The following is a 24,217-nucleotide window of genomic DNA, read 5'->3' as shown; positions in this document are numbered from 1 at the left end:
TCTGAAAAGGCCTCCATAGGCAAATAAAGTAGGGAAGTCTGCCCTAAGGGACACCCAAAAGCAAAGGTGTGGTCCCAAGCTGAGAGGAAGGACAAAAATCATGGCTGCTGGGAAATTGCACACTCTAGTTGTTGAATTTACAGCTTAATGGAGTTAGAGCACAGACTTTGAATCCCTGCTTTATTACTACGAATATTCATTAGTGCAGCTAATGTTACCACCATTCCAAACCTGCTGCGATTACTGTAGAGGGTCCCTGCTTTTTTGGAGAGAAGACTAGGGGATTGAGGATGGGTTCCAAGCCCCAGTGACTATTGCTAGCATCACTCTAAATGAGGGTCAGAAATCACAGTAGAGTATATCTGCTGTTAGGAGTCTGCCACTTAGCATTGTGGTGTCTTAGGTAGTGTTGATGGGCCTATACTTTTGTTGGAGTACTATTAAAATTAATAAAAAGATAAAGAGCTCCAGAAATAGTGCTTTTTGTTGTATGTTATTGAAGTATTCCTTCTTAAAATAAGACTTTATGGCTGAATACTGTCTGTGAAGAGAAGGGTATCTGAATTTAATTTAGGTGTCAAATTTTTGCATTCATTAGGTACAAAACTGATTATAAAGTTTTGTACCTTGTAAAGCTTGAAATATAAAGCTTGCTGAACTGATGCTGGCTTCCCTTAATATTTTTCTGCTCTGAAAGAAATGTATTTTATTGTATTAATATTGTATCTGCAGGTAGAAAAAGGGACACATGATACTTTCTGGGGGGAAAGAATGTTCTAGATTGTGATTGGTATATGTATCACACAGTCAAACTCAGTCAAAGTGTAATATTTATTATTTCATGTATATATAATCACCTTAAAAACTATAAAACTATGATAGTAATAATAGAAAGGAGAGTAAGGCAAGATGAGGTTGAACGTTAATCATGACTGAATCTGGGTGATGGATACATCATTGGGATTTGTTATACTGTTCTCCTTTCTTTGTAGATATTTAAGTTTTTCCCTGATCAAAAGCTGAAATAAAAGAGTTTATTACAATAAATACTTGAAATGTATTTGTTTACGCAACAAATACTTGAAATGTGTGTATCATATGTTGGTATTTGCAAATATGAAATGCTCACATTCCTATGAAGGATTATTACTTGACTTTGTTTTATGGTTGTTTACCTTCTTTCCAGCTTTTTGATTCCATTTATCCAACATTTGGGTCTTTCGGGGAGATCCCTAGTTAACAAAAGTGTTGTCAATGGTGAAGGCAAGCAGGCTGTGGTGAGTGTGAAATAACACAAGAAGATCCTGGTGTTGAAATGATGTATAAATGAGCAGTATAATTAACAGTATTGTAAATCTCAGTATTTCAAATATTTCTTTTAAATGTTTGCAAGTTAGTAAAAGCCACACACCTATCTAAGGGGACAAGGAGTGAGAATAGTCGCAGATTGGTGATTCTTGAGGTTTTGTGTTGATTTTGGGCCATCTGCTACAATATCATTTAGAGAATTTCTCTAAACTCAGAAAACATCTCTAGTTCCTTGTTTGGCCACTGGTTGGACAGTCACGGTAGGTGTCTGGGGATGCTCCCTATGCTTGTCTTAGTCCCCTTTTCCAGAAAAGATCCTATTGCACGGGCTCCGTGGGCAGGGCCTGACTACCAGTGGATCTTCATGACATTGGGACATCTGCTTTCCCTCTTCAATTGGAAAGCCACCAGGGCTATACAGGGGCTGGCCAGTGAGGGCCAGTCATGCTGTTATTCCTGCTGTTCCAGAATGCAGCAGAGGAGTAAGCAGAGCCAGATTTATTTTGGGAAAAATAGAAGCCAATCTTTTCACCACATCGCGTTTTCTCCAGTTGGCCAACTTGTCTCCATGTTCCTTCAGTTGGCCACAGTGGAAGCCAGTGCACACTTGTCCTTTTCCTCCTTATCCCCTGCTGATCTGAGCCCACTCCATTCTCATTTGCTCTCCTCACATCTGGACAGAGAGATATGTAAATTGCAGCATGCCACAGCTTAATAAGCCCGTTCCCTTTCAATTGAATTTTCAGCGCCCATGTATATTAGCATGTCGAAGATGATAATGCAATTTACATTTCTCCTGTCATTTATTAATCTTGCTTCCTGGGGATTTAACTTGTTAAGAATGCCAAATACTCAGATAACAGGTGCAGCAAATTCACTTTGGCTTTCCTTATCTCTCTTCACACAGACTTACAAATGATTGGACATATTATTAATCTAATAATTCTAGTATATATAATGTATTGTACAAATATAATAGTCAATGTTATCATGAAATAACACAAGAAAATTCTGGATTCTGCCATTTTTCTTGGATCTTAAATTTTTCTTTTTGCTACTGAAAGGAATTGAAAATCATCAGGCTTGCATAGGGAAGCAGATCTGGGTCTTTCCTTGGACTCAAAGAAAGCCTGACTCCAGCACCGTCATCATATGGAAATGGGGGTAGTAACTCCCAGTTGGATGCAGCTTACTGGACAGATGCAGTTTTTGTTATTGTTGTTGGGGGATGACACTCAGCTACGCTCAGAGCTTTCCCCTAGTTCTGTGTTCAGGGATCACTCCAGGCAGGGTTCAAGGGACTTAGTGGGGTCCTGGGGATTGAGCCCAGAATGGCCACATGAAAGACACGCACTCTAGCCACTGTAGCCACTGCTCTATATCTCCAGCTTTTTTGATGGACTCAATTTTATGGCTGTTACATTTTAAGAAGGATTCATTAAACAGTTTCTGATTTGTTACTGCAAAGAATGTAACTGTGTTCCGCTTTCCTGATTTGTTTTAAAGGAAAATCTTGATCAAAATGAGAAATTAAAAATCAAGATTAAAAATCTTGGCTCAAAGGGAAATAGAAAAATATTATTATTGTATATTGCCTAGTTGTACAACAACAAACTTTGGGCTAACTTGCTGCTATCAAAAAAATTTTCCATAATCGATGACTTTTGTTGGCATAAAGATTGATAAGGCAGTTAATTTCTCCTGTCTGAAATTAGCCTCCCCAGTTCGGGGGGTACCACTTTAAGCAGCCCAGGCCAGTGGCTAATAGGTGAGACATGTGCAGAAATGCCTGTTGTGCAAGATAAGTAGGCCAAAGTTAATGTCAAGAAAATGTAAAGAAATGTCTTCAATATGAGGATGGGCTGCTGCTGATTTTAAAAGCAGTGTCTAAAAGCTAGGCTCAAATGACTTTTTCTTTCACCTGATGTATAAGACATTAACTTTCCCAAACCCTTTCATCCAGGAGAAAGATGCCCAGATCTTCTCTAAGAGGGGTTTTCCTTTATGCATCCTGTCTTAACTACTTACCAGCTTTCTGGAATTCATAAATGCTATTTTATAATAAGGCTAATTGAGGGTCTTAGGGATTATCTTTATGAAGAATTCGATAATGTAGCATCTGGAAAAAAAGTAATAAAAATGAATAAAATTCTTTCATTCACTTTGTGCCAAGCTAATTTTATGAGCTGGCATCTAGTGGAGAACCAATTTCAGTCTTCATGAAACTGTGCTCCTCAATGAATAAACAAATGTCAAATATTCACTTGGTGGAAGACAGTATGGTTTGGGGGTAAATAGGGGAGCCCTGCTTTTTCTCTCTAAGAGGATGACCCAGGAAGACTTCCCCAATGAGGGGACATTTGGGCAGAGAACTAAATTAAGCCCTACAAACAATGTGAGCGATTTGTCTGGGATAGGGATCCCCAAGTATAAAGATCCCAGGCTGGCAGAGTGTAGGCAGGTGGCCGGGAAAACGGCAGCTGAGCTTTCTGGAGTATGAGATGAGGAGAGCTCTTAGGAATCATGCAGAGCAGGAGAGGAAACCACCAGAAGGGAAATCTTTTTGTTTTCATTTTTTTGTTTGATTTTGTTGTAGAAGCTCTCTCCCTGGAGGTAAGGTCAAGAGACCAATATATCCAACTCTTACCCCAGACTTCCTATCTCTTGGGGGAATAACCAGTCTCACTTCACCATCCTCCTCCACAAAGCAAGTCACAAGCTTGTATTTCACCTACAAACAATTATTTGTCTTTAGAGATAAGAATCCTTTGAAAATGAGTATATTCACCATATCATTATTATACCTTAAAAATGGCATTAGCCCATGACACCATCTCATAGCCAGTTTGCATGCAGAATCCAGCTAACGTCCTGATCATATTTCCACTGGGATCTTTAGACTACTCCTCTGTCCCTATTGTTTCCTATAAGCCATTAGTTCTAGACATGTGATCAGATTCCTGGTTGGTCTGCTTTGGGTAGTAACAATTCTTAAGTGATGTGGTAATTGCTGTTGCACCTTATCAAGGGACATAGAATGGCTATTGTTATGTTTGTTTTGTTTTTGCAACGTCCTACTGAGGATTCTGAACTCTCCATCATCCAGGATAAACAGGGCAAGTTCTCCATCCCTCTGCTGATGGGTTTTACCATCTCTCTGGTTGCTGCACAGAGAATAGTCTGAAGGGGGAACGAGGTGCAGCTGCTGTTCCTGACATTCCTTTTCTCTTTTCTAGTTGGTAAGAAAATCTGCACCTACTTGGTAAGAAAATTTGAAATAAGATTGCCTTTCTCCAGCCTCCTTTGCATTTCCCAGACCAACCAGTTGGCCAGTGAGGTTTGAGCAGGACATCCCTCTGCTGAGAACAGCAGACAGGTGCTCTCTGTTTCTGGCCTGCAGCTTCTCACCCTGAGCTGGATCCACTCAGCACTGTGGATGACAATGAAGATGGATGCTCTGTGCTGAAATGGGGAACAGGGAATGGAGGGTGCTCTGGCAACAGTGGGTGCCCCACTGCTTGATGGGAGAGGAAGGAACATCTAGATATCTAGTTTGAGCCTTCTTATTTTGTTTTATTTCCTGTTATATGCAGCAGTAGACCCACGCCCTGGCCATTACCAGGGCAAGAACTGTTCAGGGAAAAGCTGAGAATGGTTTAGACCAGAATGGTGATCATGGCAGTGGTAAGAGATGGGTCGAGAAGGCTTTCTAGTTTTATGACAAAGCTGTTAGGATTTTCTGGTAGTGCTGGTGAAGAAGACATGAGGGGGAAAAATCTGGTTGAACTCAGTATTTTGTCAGTGGCACCATTACTGAGATAGGGACCAGGGGAGAAAAGCAGGCTTGGGAGGTTGGGGGGGCAGGTACAGTTATGGGTGGGGAATCAATATGTCTTTTATATGTGAATTTTGAGTTTCTCTTTAGATACTGAAGTGGCCTTGTTAAGGATACATCTAGATGCAAAGACTTTCAGGAAAGGGGAGATGCGGGGGCCAGAGAGAAATATTTGAAAACTCAAAAGGTATGGATGGTTCTATCCATCAAGAGGCAATAAAATGGCAATGGGAGGAAGAAATATAGATAGAGAAGAGGCTGGTAAGGGGAAGGGACCCAATCAGGATGACTTTAAGAAGGGGTAGTGGTGACATGGGAAGGAAACCAGGAGATAGTGTGCTCTGGTCTTCATTCCAAGTGGATAAAGTATTTCAAAATGGAAGCAGAGACTAGCTGCATCCCAAACTCTGAAGAGTAGACTCAAATACAGATGTAGAATCAGACTTTGGATTCCCTGAAGTCCTAGTGACCTTGGGGAAGCACTGCCATGGACTGCTGGGGTCAGAAGCCCACTTGGGTGCGTCGAGGAGAGAATCCTAAGTGAGGAGGTGGTGATTTAGAATATGAGTAATGCCTCTGAGGAGTGTTGCTGTGTGGCAAGATTGGAAAATGGTGCCATAGCTTGAGGTGGGTGTTGAAGTCATGATAGCTTATTTAATTTTTAAGGGGAGATATTCAATCCCGGCTATAAGAGGGTGTGTGAATGATTCATAACGATGGAAACTGGATCCTTCAGGGAAGCCCTGGTGTAGTGAGGACAGAAATCTAGCTCACAGGAGAGGGATATAGAAATGAAGGCAGAGTCCATGGCTATAGAAGCAGGCAATTGGTCAACTTAAGAGGAACTTAGAAAACAATAGAATGAATGAGCAGAGTACTTACCTTTCTTTATTTGGCACCACACCTGGCAGGGCTCAGGGCTTACTTCTGGCTCTGAGCTCAGGGATCACTTCTGGTGGGGTTAGAGGGATCTTCTCGGGTACGGGGGATCAAACCCAGGTCAACCTTGTGCAAGAAAACACCCTACCCACTGTACCATCTCACTGGCCCTTAAACAATCATTTACACAAAATCTCGAATAACTACATTATCTTTGTGTACTTAGGGCAATGGTGGTTAGAGTTCATTTGGAAGTCTCGGTGGTACTCATTTCATGCGAAGATCAGAGATCTATCTCTATTGAAGATGAGAAGAGTCAATCCTATTAGGAATCTGAGAGGGATACTAATAAATCTGGACGAGTCAGAGCTGGGAAGACAGCCTGGGATACCTGCCCAGATGCATCTTTAAACTGCTCACAGCTTTAGAATGGATTCTTCCCTTTTATGAGGCAAATTTCAGATTGAGAGCTACTGTGTAATAAATACTCTTCACTGGCTAAGGAGCTTGCAGCGTTTCCCAGGGACACTGATTATCAAAAGTCCCAATCAGATCAGGTTTTCTCTGTATTAACCATTCCTCCATCAAGTCAGGAGGGAAAGAAGGCCGGAAGAGGACTTGCCCTTGAAGTGCCTTATGATTTCTTTGCTGCAGTAAAAGGCATAGTTTTCTTTCCTTTTCTTTTCCTTTTCAGTTTTTTTTATTGAATCACTGTGAGGTAGCCCATTACAAAGCTATTAATGATTGGGTTTCAGTATACAGTGTTCCAATACCAATATTCCCAGTTTCCCTCCCACCACTCCCAATTCCCCCTTCCATACCTCCCCACTGCCTCTGACCTGCCCCTAGCCTCTCTCTATGGCAGGCACCTTTCTCCTCTCTCTCTCTCTCTCTCTCTCTCTCTCTCTCTCTCTCTCTCTCGCATAATTTTATTTTGTCTGAGAGTTTAAAGGACAGGATTATGGCCATGTCTGCTTTCTATCAGGGTTGAGTATAAAAATCGAGATTCACTTCTTACTTCCCCCAAAGAAAAAGCTGCCATGGTCATATTCAACTGCTGGCTTTTGTTAGAGTATAGTAGAGGGGGCAGTGAGAAGGAAGGCTAATGGCCAAAAAGAGGACTGACATCCCAGCTAGATCAAGTTGTTATATTGGATGAGATTTTAAGGGGTAAAATAATTCATGGTGGAGTCTCTCTCCATAACAGAAAAAAACACAGAGTAAATGGGAGCTGGTGGGTCTGAATCCAAGCCCAATGTAAGCAGATATATCAACCCAGGGAATTGCTTACCAGCAGGCAGGCCGTGTTCCCCAACACAGTACACAATGGTATATTACATAATCTCATAGTCATCGAAATTCACAGTCAAGTTAAATAGAGATCTTCAGGAATTGGAACACTTTAAAGAAGTTGTTTTTTTTTAAAATTTATTTTTAAAAACAATTTCCCTATTCTTTTTTACGAGTGCTTGAATTGATTGTGAGCAAGACTTGTAATTCTTATCCACCCTCAGATCTTCCTCAATTGGAAATCCAAAAAGCGTTTTGAATATTTTGATATGCTCCTTAAACTTACTTTTAGCTTTTTTAATTCCCTATTGAGCAAGATAGAGAATTGTAAGAAGAGAACTAAGTGAGAGAAATTACTGTGGGGTTGCCTCCCATCTTGGCTTTAGCAGTCTTTTGTTCTCTCTCTCCAAACCTCAGTCAATACTAAATCTCCACATGTGTGAAGAATGTCTTAATTCCCAGCAAAACCTCTGCTTGCTGAGTTTGATCACCTCAGAAAAAAATGAAAACAGTACTTATCTCTTCAGAATCTTGCTGTAATCAGCGAAACTGTTTCATTATTGAGTTCTGCAGGATTTTCTGGGATCAAGTATGTTTTATGTAATGTGTACTTTAGTCAGAATAGCCAGGCTTTGAGCCTAGGACTGCCATCCGGACACCAGTCAATCGAAGAGCTCAGGACCTATCAACTCAATGTCAACTTTTAGGAATACTGTCATTAATCCTTAATTATTGGCTTCTAAGGCACCTTGGAACCTCTATGTCTTCAAGTCTGATGGACAAAACCAAGCTGCTCCTTCATCTCTCCTGACAAAGTTCTTCCAGAGTCACCTCCTCTGGGACACCTGTCAAATTGGTAGAACCTCTTAGTCCCCTACCTGCATTTTCACTCGATCTTGTTGTATTTTCTTCAAAAGCCCTGATTATTTCTTAAAAGTATCTTGTTCTAATATGATGCCTAACAGAGCTACTGTTGTTAATGCATGAGGAAATGCAAGTTGATTTTTCCCTATGTGTCTTTCACAAACCAACCTATCACTAGTTACTTTTTTCTACTTCTACCCAACATGACAGGACTCATTTGCTTGCAGCTAGCAAATGTTTCTTGCCTGTGACCCTTTGTAGGTGCTGTCAGTGCCCTGGGAAGAATCCATCTCGACCTGAGTGAGACACTGTGCACAGGCAGACAGAAACTCAATGAATAGGACAAGTGCACGTCAGATGGCTCTGGGGGAAATGGAACCAAGTAAGGGGTGGCACAGAAGCAGAGGACAGTAGTGAGAAAATGGATTTAGGATGGGGCAGGGTCGTGAGCTGGACTTCAGCTGGCAGAGAGGAGAAGGTGGGCATACATAAGAAAAGTCCTTCCCTTCCCCACTTGGGCAGATGCATGTGGAGGCAGCAGACTGGACTTGACCCCAGCCCTAGTTCTACTCTCGGGGTCCTCCTCTTGCCCAGCCATAGGCAGTGGCACTAGCTGGGGCATTTAGTTTGGGACATGGAGATTTTTATTTCATGAAATGCTACCTGAGCAGCTGGGTGTGAGTTTGGAGTTAGGGAGTGAGAGAGACTTTGCATGTTTAAAGGTCTGCAAGCACATTTCAGGCTATTGTATCTTCACAGTGTATGTTGGTGCCACCTCTGAAGGCACTGGTTCTGAACCACTGGTCCATTGTCTGTGTTGGTCTACAGGCATAAGAAGGTTGGAAACTACTCATCTGTCACGGTGCTTATAACTGCCAGCCCATGGAGCAGTCTGTGGACCGGTGCCAGGTTGCAGGTATACAAAGGTTGAAGAATAGAGTCATAGAGTATGCACACCTTCTCTGCCCATTCATGGCCACTGGCATCACCATGCCAATTCACAAAGATCTGCATCTGGTATTCTCACACCTAGCACAGTGCCTGGAAATGGAACACTTAACAAACACAGAAGAATGACAAACTAATTATGGATCATAACTTTAAGCTCCTCCTGTGTGTTTTATAGAAATTGGATTTATGGCCAGTCTATACGTCTACCTCCATATTCAGGCATTCCATTCCTACTCAATGACAAAAGCTCAAAGAGATCATTTAGTCAAGCCATTAAGCATTTTAAAACCTCTAACACTGAATACCACTTACTACTTGATTTTTGAAAAGAAACAAATTCACAGTAGACTTTCCATTTCATCAGGATGGCTATGCATCTAACACACTCACTGAAATGATAGGAAAAGTTGAAATAAAGAGAAAGAATCCTGTTTTAGAGAACACATGTCTATCATAGGGACTTCAGAACTTCTGAAGGGGATTCTTGAAGGAACTTTTCTTCTACATTGAATTGTGCTTGTTGGTGAGGATTTATGTGGAACTTTTTCTTTGCTACACTAAAGTACAAGTTCAATTTTTCTATCTTATGAGATGACATTAAGGGTGACTTACTACAGCATTTCTATTGCAGTGAGGCTTAAGAGCGGAGAAGAGTAGACCTCAGCATTTCTATTACGAATGATCATTATGGCTTTGCACAAGAGGGGTGGTTTAAACTGGCTATGGATCAGTTAGTATTGTTATATAATAACTGACACCCCCGATCCCCAATTCAGTGACTTAAACTTTCCTCATCAAACGGTGGTTCAGTTGGTCCTAATGGGGCCCACTCAGAGTGAGGAAAGCTGCTCTTGTTCTGTTGGTGGGTGCTCGCCTCGCTGGGGCTGTAGCTGCTCCCCCGTGGGCCTGGTTGCACGTCCCGGCTCTCATCTTTCAGTAGCCTGTGTCAGGTGTGTTGCCCGGCCATGGCCAAGTTCCAGTAGCAAGACCGGAAATATCCAAATCTTCTTGAGCCCTCAGGCTGGAGCTGGCAGAATATAACTCGTCACAATCCACCACTCAAATGCAGGGTGGACAAGTAGAAGCCCCTGCTGAAGGAAGAACTGTAAAGTCCTGTTGCTTTAGTTGGAGCTCAAAGGGTCAGTTTGGGTCCAGGAGAAGTATGTGTAGGAACTCTGACCTAAATGGGCATTCCCTCCTCTGAACTAAAGAAAAATACATCATGACTCTCTCCTCCATCCCTCCTGTCTTATACATGGGCCATTCATGAAGTACATTTCTCTACTGAATTGAAGGTTTTCCCACTTGAACTGTACACTCTCAGAAAAGGTGACTTCACTGAAATAAATTGTCCTGAAACATTAATGGAAAACATTAAAGTCATAGAAGACATAAGTGTCATAGAAGGCAGTAATTTGTAAAGCACCTGGTGTGAGGCCATATATCTTGCACCATGATTCGTGGCTCACTCCACATAATGACTGCAGCCTTCTCTTGCAGGACTATGCTCATATGTTGACCTGTGTTACTGAAAGAGAGAAATTCATTGTTCCCATCAAAGCCAGAGGTGCACGAGCCATCCTAGACTTTCCTGACACGCTTAATTTCTCCATCTGCCCTGTCAAATACAACAACCAAAAGACTCTATTGGTACGGAACATTGGCAACAAAGAAGCCGTGTTTCACATCGAAACTCAGAGGTATGCATTGTTTTTCAGCTCTTGTATTTGATTGATGAGAGTTCAAGGTACTCGGCATAAGAGTAATTTGCTTGCATAGCCTTCGGGTGGAACTGCTCTTTACGGTCTTTGGTTGCAAGGCAGGGAGAGTTCACTGATGAAGGGCAAACTCTCTCTTCATCCCAAGAGGAAACCAGAATTCAAGGCTATCGATCTGGGTATGGATGTTTCTCTGAAATGTTTGGAAAAAATCTATAAAGAGTGGCCCATGGGATTCCATTAATAAACACCTTCATTTGGACGAATAATGTTCTAAGTAGCCATATTTGTTTTCTGCTGCTCTCTAACAAATTACCACAGATTTGGTGTCTGAGAGAACACACATTAGCCAACTGGTATTTCATGGATCTGACGTTTCCCTGGGCTCACCTCCAAGTGTCAGTGGGGCCATGTTTCTCTCTAGCCTAAAGAGAGAACCCCAAGCTTTGCCTTTTCCTGCTTCTTGACTCATGGAGTCCAGTTTTCTTGTTTGAAAAATGGGTAGCGTATACAGTAGCCACTTTTTAGGGATGCAGTGAGAAACGCACACATTCATAACTGTTAATAAGCTGCTAACACACAGCAATGGCTCTATAACAAGTGGCTGTTCTTTAATTGTTTCTTGAAACGAGCTGTTCCCAATGTGGGAGGAAAACTGCTGTATCTTTCCAGATGTGACCCTGTTCTGGGGCCAGAGCGATAGTACAGAGGGGAGGGTGTTTGCCTTGCCTTGCATGTGGCTGACCCAGGTTGGATCTCCTGGCACTTCCAGGAATAATGCAGATCCAGGAGTAACCCCTGAGCATTGCTGAATGTGGCCCAAACCCAAACAAACATGAGACTGTTCTAACCCCAGAATCTGTGAATGTGTAATGTCACATGGTGAAGAGAGTTGGGGTGTCAGTGTAACTGGGTTGCTAGTTCCAAAAAATGGGGGATTACCCTGGTTATCTGAGGAGATGGCAATATAATGACAGGGGTCCTTAACAACAGAAGAGGGAGGTCTAAGCTCATTCTTTTGCATGTGGTTGTCCAGTTGTGCCATTACCATTTGTTAAAGAGGCTTTCCTTACTCCTCAACTTGACATCATGCACAAAAGTCAGATCAAAATGGATTAAAGACCTCAACATCAGACCACAAACCATAAGGTACATTGAAGACAAGGTCGGAAAAACCCTCCACGATATTGAAGCTAAAGGTAACTTCAAAGATGACATGCAACTGATCAACGAAGTGGAAACAGAGATAAACAAATGGGACTACATTAAACTAAGAAGCTTCTGCACCGCAAAAGATACAGTGACCAGAATACAAAGACAATCTACAGAATGGGAAAGGATATTCACCCAATACCCATCTGATAAGGGGTTGATATCAAGGGTATATAAGGCACTGGTTGAACTCTACAAGAAGAAAACATCCAACCCCATCAGAAAATGGGGTGAAGAAATGAACAGAAACTTTCCCAAGGAAGAGATACGAATGGCCAAAAGGCACATGAAAAAGTGCCCTATATCACTAACCATCAGGGAGATGCAGATCAAAACAACAATGAGATACCACCTCACACCACAGAGAATGGCACACATCCAAAAGAACAAAAGCAACCACTGTTGGAGAGGATGTGGGGAGAAAGGGACCCTTCTACACTGCTGGTGGGAATGCCGACTGGTCCAGCCCTTTTGGAAAACAATATGGACGCTTCTCAAAAAATTAGAAATTGAGCTCCCATTTGACCCAGCAATACCACTGCTGGAAATATATCCCAGAGAAGCAAAAAAGTATAGTCAAAATGACATCTGCACTTATATGTTCATCATAGCACTGTTTACAATAGCCAGAATCTGGAAAAAACCTGAGTTCCCTAGAACAAATGACGGTTAAAGAAACTTTGGTACACCTATACAATGGAATACTATGCAGCTGTTAGAAAAAAATGAAGTCATGAACTTTGCATATAAGTGGATCAACATGGAAAGTATCGTGCTAAGTGAAATGAGTCAGAAAGAGAGAGACAGACATAGAAATATTGCACTCATCTGTGGATATAAAATAACAGAGTAGGAGCCTAACATCCAAGAATAGTAGAAATAAGTACCAGGAGGTTGGTTCCGTGGCTTGGAAGCTGGCCTCACATGCTGGGGGAAAAGGCAGCGCAGATAGAGAAGGAAACACCAAGTAAAATGTGTTTGGAGACCATGCACAGGAAGGGAGATGGGTGCTGAAGGTAGACTAGAAACTTAACACAATGGCCACTCAATACCCCTACTGCAAATCACAACACCCAATTGGAGAGAGAGAACAAAAGGGAATACCCTGACACAGAGGCAGGGTGGGGTGGGGGGAGATGGGATTGGGGGGTGGGAGGGATACTGGGTTTATTGGTGGTGGAGAATGGGCACTGGTGGAGGGATGGGTTCTCAAACATTGTATGAGGGAAACACAAGCACTAAAATGTGTAAATCTGTAACTGTACCTTCACAATGATTCACTAATTAAAAAATAAATAAATTTTTTAAAATAATAAAAATCCAATCTCGGAATGCAGCAGCTGCTGGCAGAAGTACCTCTGGACTTAGTACCAGAATCTCAAAACTGGGCAGCCAATTTCACGACCGTGCAACATCATATGCTCATTGTTATCAACAATAGAAAACATACGATCTAATGATATCATTCTGACAGGTCTGACTGTTGGGGGGAAAACTCCAAATAATGATAGTGAGTTTTAGGTCAAAAATTGAATGTTGGGGCTGGAGCAATAGCATAGCAGGTAGGGTGTTTTCCTTGCACGCTGCCGACCCAGGTTCGATTCCCAGCATCCCATATGGTCCCCTGAGCACCACCAGGAGTAACTCCTGAGTGCAAAGCCAGGAGGTAACCGGTGTGCATTGCCGGGTGTGACCAAAAAAAAAAAAGAAAAAAATTTGAATGCTATCATAGCAATGAGAGAGTTAATTGAAAATCATCTGCCACACAGGCAGAGGGTCTCGGGTTCTTGGTGGTGGATCATGTGCACTGGTGAAGGGATGGGTGTTTGATCATTGTATGACTGAGAATTGATCCTGAAAGCCCTGTAACTGTTCTCATGGTGTCTCAATGAAAAGGCATAACATAAAATAAAAATTTTAAATATTACATAATAAAAATAAATTTAGTAAAAAAAATTTTAAAATAAAACATAAAAAAACAGAAGAGGGAGAGAGAGGAAGAGGGATGAGACTAAGAAAAACCATATCTACTCTTGCTAGTTTGAAAAGGAGAAGAACCTGAGTGCTGAAGGGGATATATAAGCTGCTCAAGGGCACACAACCAACAAATCAGTAGTGGGATCTTAGTTTGATTTAAGTGGAATGGCCACAGCGGTGTAGGCACCAGGGGCTAGTAGAGATGATGATGAGAATGTCCTTGTTCTGGGAAACTCTTACAAAACTGGGAAGGACAGTGGTTATGAGATGTGAAACCAGTGGTGATAAGTGAGACTGTGGCAAGAATATCAAAGACACACGTGTTTCCTTGTACTAATGGGAGAATATTTTGGTTTCTCCCAAGTTCCCCAAGTCTATATGAGAATTATATAGCCAGGTCCTGACTTGATCCCCCTCCTCAGGAGCTTGTCTCTTGCTCCACAGGACTGTGGAAGCCCAGGCTTCAGAATTATTGAGAGCAGAGGGTAGATATGGTGGTAGTTCAGCCTTATTGTTCTTTGTTTTTGAATCATTTTCCTATATATGTATACGTGTACATATGTATTGCATACTCAGGTACACATTTATGTAGCTATATTTGATCCAAATTTTCTGAATAATTTATGCTGGGAGGATTTTCAGATTTCTTACTCTGCCATCAGGCCTAGCATACTGTGGGGTGAAGGCACATGTCTCGGGAGGGGACTTACGCTTATTCTTGCTGTGTCCCAGGCCTGTTACCGCTTTGAGCTGCTGCATGTAGACAAAGATTTCTGTTGGGGATTGTTTCTCTCAGTAGAAAAGCAACTTTAAATATTTCTTGTTCCATAGGTCTGTTTCAGCCCCTCAGGTTTTGTCTATCTGAAAGAGTCTCTTTTTTTTGTTTGTTTGTTTTGCTTTTGGTTTTCTAAGATATTTTCTCTACAGCATAGGATTCTGAGTTATATAAATGTTTTCCCCCCCTGAACCTTAGAAGATATCACTTGCACTGTCTTTTCTAGCCGCTGTGCTCCTTTTAGCAGAGCAGGGGGCACACCTGGTGATGCTCAGGGCTTACTTCTGGCTCTGCACTTAGGGATCTCTCCTGGCAGTGCTCAGGGAATCATGTGGGGTGCTGGAGATTGAACCTGGGTAGGCAAGTGCCCTATCTGCTGTCTTATCTCTCTAGCTCCTCTAGATGCTATATTAACTTTCTTCTTCTCTCTGTAATTATAATAAATTCCTGTATTTGCAGGAAATACAATCCACATCCCCCCAATTATTTTTCTATGTAGGCATACCTATGATAAAGTTTATTTTATTTTTTTAATTTTATTTATTTATTTATTTATTTATTTATTTTGCTTTTTGTGTCACACCAGGCGATGCACAGGGGTTACTCCTGGCTCTGCACTCAGGAATCACCCCTGGCGGTGCTCAGGGGACCATATGGGATGCTGGGAATCGAACCCAGGTCGGCTGCGTGCAAGGCAAACGCCCTACCCGCTGTGCTATTGCTCCAGCCCCTAAAGTTTAATTTATAAATCATGTACTGCAAGATATTAATAATAAAAGCTAATAACAATGCAGAATAATTATAATAGTATTCAGCATTAAAGTTATTTGTATGTGGTCTCTCACCCTCTTTTGAAATACCTTATTGTAAGTCATATTTTTCTGAGCCTCATTGATCTAGAGGTAACTGATACCATGGGAAGTGAAATTGTGGATAAGGAGGACTCATGCCATATTCTTTTGTGGACTGCCTTTGTGGATTTTGTGTTTATATTTGGGTTTTGGCAGTTTGACTGAAGTGGGTTTTGTTCAAGGAATGTGGTTTCGGTCTGGTATTAGTTTTAGTCCTGCAGGAGGTTCTCTGAGATTTTTAGATCTTCCATTATTTGGGGGGAAATCTCTGCCACATGCCTCTTCAAATATTTCTTCTGCTCCTTCCTATCCAGCTGTGCACATCTCCTTGAGGATAGAGAAAGTGGCTCAGTTTAGTTCTCTGGCTGCTTGGCTGCTCTGCAAGGAATGTTGTGATTTTTATTGTGTATTATTTGTTATTTCATCACAAGAATGGGAGAGACAATTTGCAAGTTTTTATGTCCTGGACAGAAGTAAGATTCTGAACCAATTTAGAGAGATAAACCATTAAAAAGAAAGGGAGAGTTCTCTGGAAAGTCTGTCTTCGACTGCATCCACTCAACCTTTTGTATCTTGTAGTATGAGCCTCACCATGATATTTGGTTGCAGGACTGGGTTGTTCTACTTGTTCACTATAACTTAAAAAGACCTGTGTTCTAAAAAAAATTTGAAGACCACATCATTTATAAAACATTTCAAAAACTTGCCATTACTTTGGTATTTTTCCTGTACAAAAGAGAATGCACCTAAGTTGGAAAAACCGGTAGAGGCTGCCAATCTTCTTGGACAATTTGGCTGAACCTTAAAATTCACATATTCAAGCCAAAGCAAAGCAAAATCACTTCACAGACTTCATAGTTTGAAGTTTCAGGAAGGACCTAAACCCTTCGACTCATCATAGTTAGATGAAGTGAATCATCTTCTAATGTAGAATCGCTTCTAAGGTAAAATGGCAAGCCAACTGGAACTAGCCAGGAGAATGAAGGCAACTCTCATCAGGAAGGAAGGAATGAAGGAAGGAAGGAAGGAAGGAAGGAAGGAAGGAAGGAAGGAAGGAAGGAAGGAAGGAAGGAAGGAAGGAAGGAAGGAAGGAAGGAAGGAAGGAAGGAAGGAAGGAAGGAAGGGAGGAAGGGAGGAAGGGAGGGAGGGAGGGAGGGAGGCAGGGAGGGAGGCAGGGAGGGAGGCAGGGAGGGAGGCAGGGAGGGAGGCAGGGAGGGAGGCAGGGAGGGAGGCAGGGAGGGAGGCAGGGAGGGGAATGGACTTATCCCAGCTTCCCCAGTTGGTTAATAGTAAAACCTGGGTAAAAGCAATCATGGCTCAGTTCAAGATTATTTACCCTTGGTCCATTCCACACCTTCCCCTGTGTTTTGCTGCTCAGTACTGCTGCTAACATTATCTTCCAAGGTCAGCTTCACCAAGCAGGGAGCACAAGCAGGGGACTGGAGGGAAGGACAAAGTCTGGAATTTCTTCTCTGATGCCTCCATTGGAGACCCGTGCGTGCAGCTGCTTCATCTCCTCTGTGCTTCTAGTTCCTAGCTGTCCTTAGCCCCGCTGACCCTCAATCTCAGGATCTATTAACAATCCCCTGACCTTTGATTCCAGCCAAGGGTGGAAACAACTTCTTGCTAATCTGAGCTATTTCACCTCTTTACATTGGGTTTCTCATCTCTCCCATCTTGTATATTTAAGTCTCTCAATTAAATTGCTTGTTTGCAAATATTTTTGTTTTCCTGTTTTAATGAACTCGATAGCTTTGTGTTCTTTCCACAAAATGCACATGTTCAAACCGCATTCTCAGTTCTGGGAGCTCTCTCAAATCCTTTTAGTAAATCCCTTTTCTGTAAAAGTAGCCAGAAAGCCAGAATTGGTTCCTGTCCTTTGCACCTGAGACTGCTGAGCGCTTCAGTGAGAAAGGATGTGGTTGAGTCTGCGGCTGTACCATATTGAGTCAGAATCCCTCGGGAGACCCTCTGACAAACATCCGTTCTGAAACATGCCCAGGTAATTGTGTTGCTCAGACAGGGCCGCAGACCACTCTTTCAGTTAATATGATTGCCAGCAGACATGACAGCGGCTGAAATTTTGAAGTCCTGTCTCTTTCAGAGCCAATCCGATTCTAGAAAGACTATTTCACTGGGAAAAAAAATAATGGATCATATTCTTTTAATTGAAAAAGTTAGTGAATGGTATGCTTATAAACAGGTTCAGACAAATGATAAAAACTAGAGCTTTTTTCCATGCCCAATGTTCCCATTTCAATGTGCATTCCTTTCATGCAAGGATTATATCTGACTCTTCATTTGTATGTTCCCAGCATCTAGTAAATTGTCTAGAATAAGTAAGTGCTCAATAAATGTTTATAGGATGCCTATAATGCCCACATATATCACAAAGGCAAAGCCTTAACTATAAACCTTTATAATAATTTAAAATTTAAAAAGTTCCATGTACTATAAAATAAGCAATGTTCCTTGCACTAATAAAAGGTGTCACAGTATGCTATAAAATGTACAGGGGGCAAAAAATTACTTCCTAGATTCATTAGAATTTGCCCTAAAACTCCATAAGTGGCAGAATAACTTTGACTGTTAAAGGGGGATTAATATTGGAAGGTGAAACAGAAAAGATGAAGATGCTAAACCCTCACACGACAAATCAGTTAATAAGAAAGATCATCTTAAGAAAAATTACTAATATTGCATTAGATATTTTATAAGCTAGAGCCAATATTTAGTCTTCTGCTGAGTCATTTGGATAGAATAGTTTTTGTTCTAAAAAGAAATTCACAGTGGGTAGAATAAAAAACCCAAATCTTCTGATTTTTCACAAACCCCAGTTCCTCTCCCCATCCACTATTGTGTATCAATGACATCATGGCATAAAACCCAAATATTTAGTCATAGAGAGCCAGCCTTTTCCCTTGAGAAATGATACCCTTACCTCTTTCAAGAACATGCTCAGATATTTAATATTTCTTAGGCTGCTTGGCTATCATCTTTTAGTAAAATAAACTACAAAATCAAATTATAGATCATGTTTAAGCACCAGAAATTAACGCACTCTACCCAATTAACATCTGATTTATTGAGAACACTTGGGCAGCTCCAAGGAACAATGGCCATCCCAGGTGATTTTTCTGCCTCCTGGAGAAGTTAACTGTAATATAAACCCAACTATTAGGAAAGTATCTGTTACTGCTATATAGGATTTGGGTTTCTGGAGGGCCTAAAAAGGCTTCTCTTGTCCTTTCAAAATTAGCTTAGGTTCTGCCGATGTAATACTAACCAATCCATTTCAAAACTGCTCTTTTGTTACCAAGAAATATTTGAAAAGAAAATGAAAGCAAAGCACAGGAAGGAAAATATACTAGGAACTGAGGAGGTAAAATTGATGAAAATAGAAGAAAATATTACAGCCTTGTTTCAAAGGTCAGGAAAATAGTCAGCGTTCTCAGATTTTTTCTGAGACCAGAAGGAAGGAAAGAGGTTTTTAACATGTGGATGCCCCCTCATCTCCCAAGAAGCAGTGATTCTCGAGATCCTGAAGATCTCGAGAACTTTTTTGTTCCATCAAAAGTTTATAGAGGGGCTGGAGCGATAGCACAGCGGGTAGGGCGTTTGCCTTGCATGCGGCCGACCCAGGTTCGAATCCCAGCATCCCATATGGTCCCCTGAGCACCGCCAGGGGTAATTCCTGAGTGAAGAGCCAGGAGTAACCCCTGTGCATCGTCGGGTGTGACCCAAAAACCAAAAAAAAAAAGTTTATAGAAAATTAGTAATGTTTATATATGTATATATATATATACACACACACACATATATATACATATATATCTCACTGTATCACTGTCATCCTGTTGTTCATCTATTTGCTGAACAACTAACAGGTAAACAACTAACAGGTCCAGAGCATCAAACTCTGAAAGGCAAGGATGTGCAGTGCCATGGAAAGTTCTAGGTGAAGAGACTGAGGTTCTTCCATCCCGTCGAGTTCTCTCCATAGAGGGCAGGTGGAAATGGGATCAATGGCAGGTGGGAAAGACTTATGGATGGAGGCACATTAATAGGAGAGAGTAAAACCTGCTTGGAAGCAGATTGTGTGAGAGCTCAAATGCCTAGGAGTTTGATCTTTTATTACATGAATCATGAGGCCCATGAGGCCCATGAGGACCAATTACAAGTCTGAGAGAGGAATGATCAAAACATGAATTTACCTAAATACCCAGGCTCTTCAGACCCATCTTCATAGAGGAAGTAAGGGACATAGTGGAAGTGATAAACACTGGGTTAGCACTTCCTCTGCCGGCATTATTCTAAGCACTTTGCAGTTGCAGCACCAACCCCTTTAATCCTACGAGGATATTGTCATCCCCTTCATTTTACTAATCAGAAGTATGAAGGCTTGTACAGGTCATGGCAGAACTAGGTTTGGCTTCATTCAGTTGGTCTCAGGCTGGAGAACCCTACCCCGAAATACTTCTACTCTATTGCCTTGGGCTCATTTGAGGGTGGGTGCTATAGGTGTGGGAAAAGGAAAAAGGAGTGGAAAACAATAAATGGAGAGGGAGATGGAAATAAAGAGCCCCAGAGGAGACAAACAATTGCCCGTGGAGGAAGCAATAGAGGTCATCCTGCAGCGGTCACTCAGATGGTCACTGGTCCTAAACTCCATCCCTGAAGAGCAGAAAGCTTGGGCTGCTTGGGATTAAGTTCATTATCCAAGGGAAGACTCAGGAATGAAGGCTTTAAGATGCCTGGGATTGAAGTGAATAATTGAATAATCAGGAACAGCTTGGCCTGCCAGATACATTGTACAGTGTATTATTTTGAAAAACTGGCAACTTAAAGAAGTGAAACGGACCATGAAGATAATTAAATGGGCTGAGTTTCCTATTTAGCAGGTAGAAAGAACTTGGTACATTATTTAAGATACTTCATGATCAGATCCAGATTTTTTTCCCCCTCACTCTTCCCTTCCAGGATTATGAAATGTCCCCTCCACCATGTCTGTAAACCTGAATTCTATTCTCAAGAGCTTGTCCCCAGTTTGCCTTTCCTAAGTACACTCTTCCTTCCTCTGGCTTGTTTTCACCCAGGATGCTGACCTGTATGACAAGGTCAAAAGGACCACTTGCCTTCTGGTTTCTGGTGGGGGCCAGCTAATTGGAGTGTCAGTGGGGAACCAGTCAGGAGGTTGTGGATCAGGTCCCTCTCCTGGCTTGCATTCTTACTCTCTGTAAGATAGCACCCTCTTAGGAGTCTAGGTCTCATGTTTTTCCATGATAAAACCGGCTTTTCTCTGAGCTCTCACAAAACTTGATGTGTATGTCTTTGAATGTCCTGTTCTTCAAGAGATTCTAGGATTTGCATGTATGTTGTAAATCTGTCCCTTACTGGAATTACTCCGTGCACGGTAGAAGAATGGCAGAATGGCAAGGGCACAAGCAAGTCCATTCTTGTAATGTTTAAGTTTTTTATGCATGCTGATTGATTACTGTTATATTAACATTAAAACTAAAGCAAATTCACATCAGGGGGGAGAGTACCCTTTACACTCCAGTCCTGATTGTGTCTGAGCTGCCTGCAGGAGAAAGCCTCAGGTCTCACTCTTGCCTGCACACTACCAGGATGTCTTCTGACGGTGGATCTCTGTGTGTTGCAGGCCTTTCTCCATACAACCACCTGTTGGAACTCTAAGAGTGGGAGCGTCCATGCAAATGGAAGTCCAGTTTGAGCCACAAACTGTGGGCAATCACAGCCAGAAACTTATTGTGTGTTATGATACAGGTATGCATTTTCTTTTGTTCAAAGTTCTCTCTGTTACAGAAGGTCAAATGGGAAAGAGGAAAGGGTTGTTCTGGCTATATATAAGTAATCTAAGAATCACAAGATAAAAGAATCAAAGAAGTAATGCCTTCAGTAGAAATAATGTTGAACCGGGTACAAATCCTATCTGCGGGATTTCTCTAGTGTTTCCTAAGCCTGAGGAATACAGGACTTAGGAAATACATGTACTGAGAAGTTACACTGATGGATTGAGGTTATTTATATGTAAATGAACTTGACACTAATTTACTAACTCACAGGTTTTCTAGCTATATGTGTCTAACAATGAAACAAAATGGAAAGCACTCTTCAGAATGTTCTTGTGTTTAAATACTAGTCTATGTAACATACAGTTACTTTAATACTTAGAACATTAAAATAACTCTCCTAACATCATAACATACAGGATTATGTTTATCATCATTAGCAGTTTCTTTTATTTATTTTCTGTGTGTTTTTTTTTTAAATTTAAATTTTATTGAATCACCATGTGGAGGGTTACATAGTTCTCAGGATTATGTCAGTTATACAATACTCAAACACCCTTCCCTTCACCCGTGCCCATATTCCATCACCAACCACCCCATTATACCTCCCGCCCCCTCCCGCCCCCCCCAGTCCCCGCCCTTGTAAGTGATAAGTTTCACTTCGTTTACGCTTTATCTTGGTTACAGTCCATGTTTCAACACATAACTCACTATTGTTGCTAGGGTTTCCCCCCAAAAAAGAAAAGACAGTCCCACTGTCAAGGAAGCATTTGATGGCTCTCCATTGCTGAGAATGTAGAGATATTAAGTCCCGCTGTTTGTTACATAACTTTTCTATTTTTTTCCCCCCTCGTCCCGCGCCACCGAGATCACGCCTGTTTAGTAATCACCACGCTGCCTGACAAAGGGAAAACAAACCAAAAAAGATGGTTATTTCCCGTCATCAGCCGGCGTGGGGCTCTGGCTTAGTTGATAGTCTGGTAGAATGTCTGAAAACAGTTTCTGGAACCAAAAGTACTACGCTGGTATTGGCCCCGGCTCGAGATTCCACCAGCATCCCGCTGTTCCAAGTACATAATAATTTATTCCCTTGTATCCCATTCCCACGCCACCAGGTCCGTGTCAGCTTAATGGACATCATACTATGGCTAACGCCACGCCGCGTTTCTTCCCGAGAAAGAAGGATATTTCTTCTCAGCCGGCGTGGGGATATGGCTTAGTTCAGTCTATAGGGATGGCTACTACTTTGGTAGCCTTCAATATTTCAGCAAAAGACTTACTATTCTTGGGGCTGGAGTGATAGCATAGCGGGTAGGGCGTTTGCCTTGCACGAGGCCGACCCAGGTTTGATTCCCAGCATCCCATATGGTCCCCTGAGCACTGCCAGAGGTAATTCCTGAGTGCAGAGCCAGGAGTAACCCCTGTGCATCGCCGGGTGTGACCCAAAAAGCAAAAAAAAAAAAAAAAAAAAAAAAAAGACTTACTATTCTTGTTAGGATTTCCCACCAAAGTCCGACCCGTTAAAAGGGAACCATTTCATATTGGTGATGATTAAATGACAATAGGTTGCGAGGCCATGGCAGCGGCCTCGCGGCTTTGAATTTCTGTATAAAGTCCAGGGAAAGTACAGCCAGAAATTACACGTCACTACAAACTTTAACCCTATTATGGTCCCCCCAAAGTCCAACCCATTACAAAGGAACCATTTCATATTGCTGATGATTAGATGACATTAGGCTGCTGCGTGGTTTTGGGTTTCTATATAAAGTCCAGGGAAAATTCTGCCTAAAATTCTATCGCTACAATCTTTTACCCTTCAACAAAAAACTTAGTACTATTGTTTGGAGTTTCCCCCCATGGTAAGCCCTGCCAAAAAGGAACATTTACATGTTGCTGACAATCAAGAGATGATAGCAGCCGCGCGGTTTTGGATTTCTATATAAAGTCCAGGGAAAATTCTTTTGGTAATTGCATCACTCGCTGGCAGCGCCTGGGCCAGAAGCTCCGAGCACACAGTTTGGAGGCATTTGGGGGGCGCCGCTTGTGTCCAAAGTGGTTCAGTTGCCTCCGGGGTCGATCTCGTGCGGGGCCAGAAAGGAGCATCCCCACATGGCTCTGTGCTTAAATGTCAGCCTGCACAGGGCGGATCCGGAAGTCCCGTCCCCATCGGCTTTCCCAGGCTTCCTGTATAGTCTAAAAACCGGCTATTGCCTCGCTGCATTCAAAAAGAAAGAGTTGAGAGAGAAAAGACCATACCCCGCTGGCAGCGCCTGGGCCAGAAGCTCCGAGCACACAGTTTGGAGGCATTTTGGGGGCGCCGCTCGTGTCCAAAGTGGTTTAGTTGCCTCCGGGGTCGATCTCGCGTGGGGCCGGAAAGCTAGCAGTTTCTTTTAGACTACAACTTATTCCAAGTTTTTGACAACTATTTAACGTATGGCCATGTAGACTGAAGGTGTGTTATATAAGTCTCCAAAGTTGAGTTTCAAATTAGTATTTATCTATTTTATCTATTCATCTTGATTAACCCCTATAGTTGACATCAGCAGGGTATTTTTAGGGCAAAACCAGAAGTGTGCAGCCAGGGAAGGAGCCACATGTGGCTGCTCAGTCCCCAGTGACTACCTGTGTGGATGCCTGTCTGAGCATAAAAATTTTTCCTCATTGTTGACCAGCACAATGCCAACCACGTAAACAGTGGCACCATTTTCACTTCTTACCTTTTCGGCCTTGCCGTACTTTATTAG

At 42.1% G+C, this 24,217-nt stretch overlaps 2 protein-coding genes across 2 annotated transcripts in view; both read left to right on the top strand.

Annotated features, from left to right (window-relative positions):
• The window catches only part of CMTR2 (cap methyltransferase 2), a 95,562-nt gene extending 76,277 nt beyond the window's left edge, over positions 1–19,285 (top strand). Inside the window, exon 4 of the mRNA XM_012932899.2 lies at positions 19,267–19,285. The gene's annotated coding sequence lies outside the window, so the exon portion shown is untranslated. The remainder of the gene's footprint in view (positions 1–19,266) is intronic.
• Positions 1–24,217, top strand: part of HYDIN (HYDIN axonemal central pair apparatus protein) — a 273,502-nt gene that overhangs the window by 42,374 nt on the left and 206,911 nt on the right. Inside the window, exons 6-7 of the mRNA XM_055145713.1 lie at positions 10,628–10,827; positions 21,323–21,447. Coding sequence (XP_055001688.1) covers positions 10,628–10,827; positions 21,323–21,447 — 325 coding nt within the window. The remainder of the gene's footprint in view (positions 1–10,627; positions 10,828–21,322; positions 21,448–24,217) is intronic.

The sequence above is a fragment of the Sorex araneus genome, chromosome 8 (assembly GCF_027595985.1).
Source record: "Sorex araneus isolate mSorAra2 chromosome 8, mSorAra2.pri, whole genome shotgun sequence".
In the NCBI taxonomy this organism is placed as follows: Eukaryota; Metazoa; Chordata; class Mammalia; order Eulipotyphla; family Soricidae; genus Sorex; species Sorex araneus.
The sequence above is the reverse complement of the archived record's forward strand: the minus strand, read 5'-3'. Positions and strand labels throughout refer to the sequence as shown.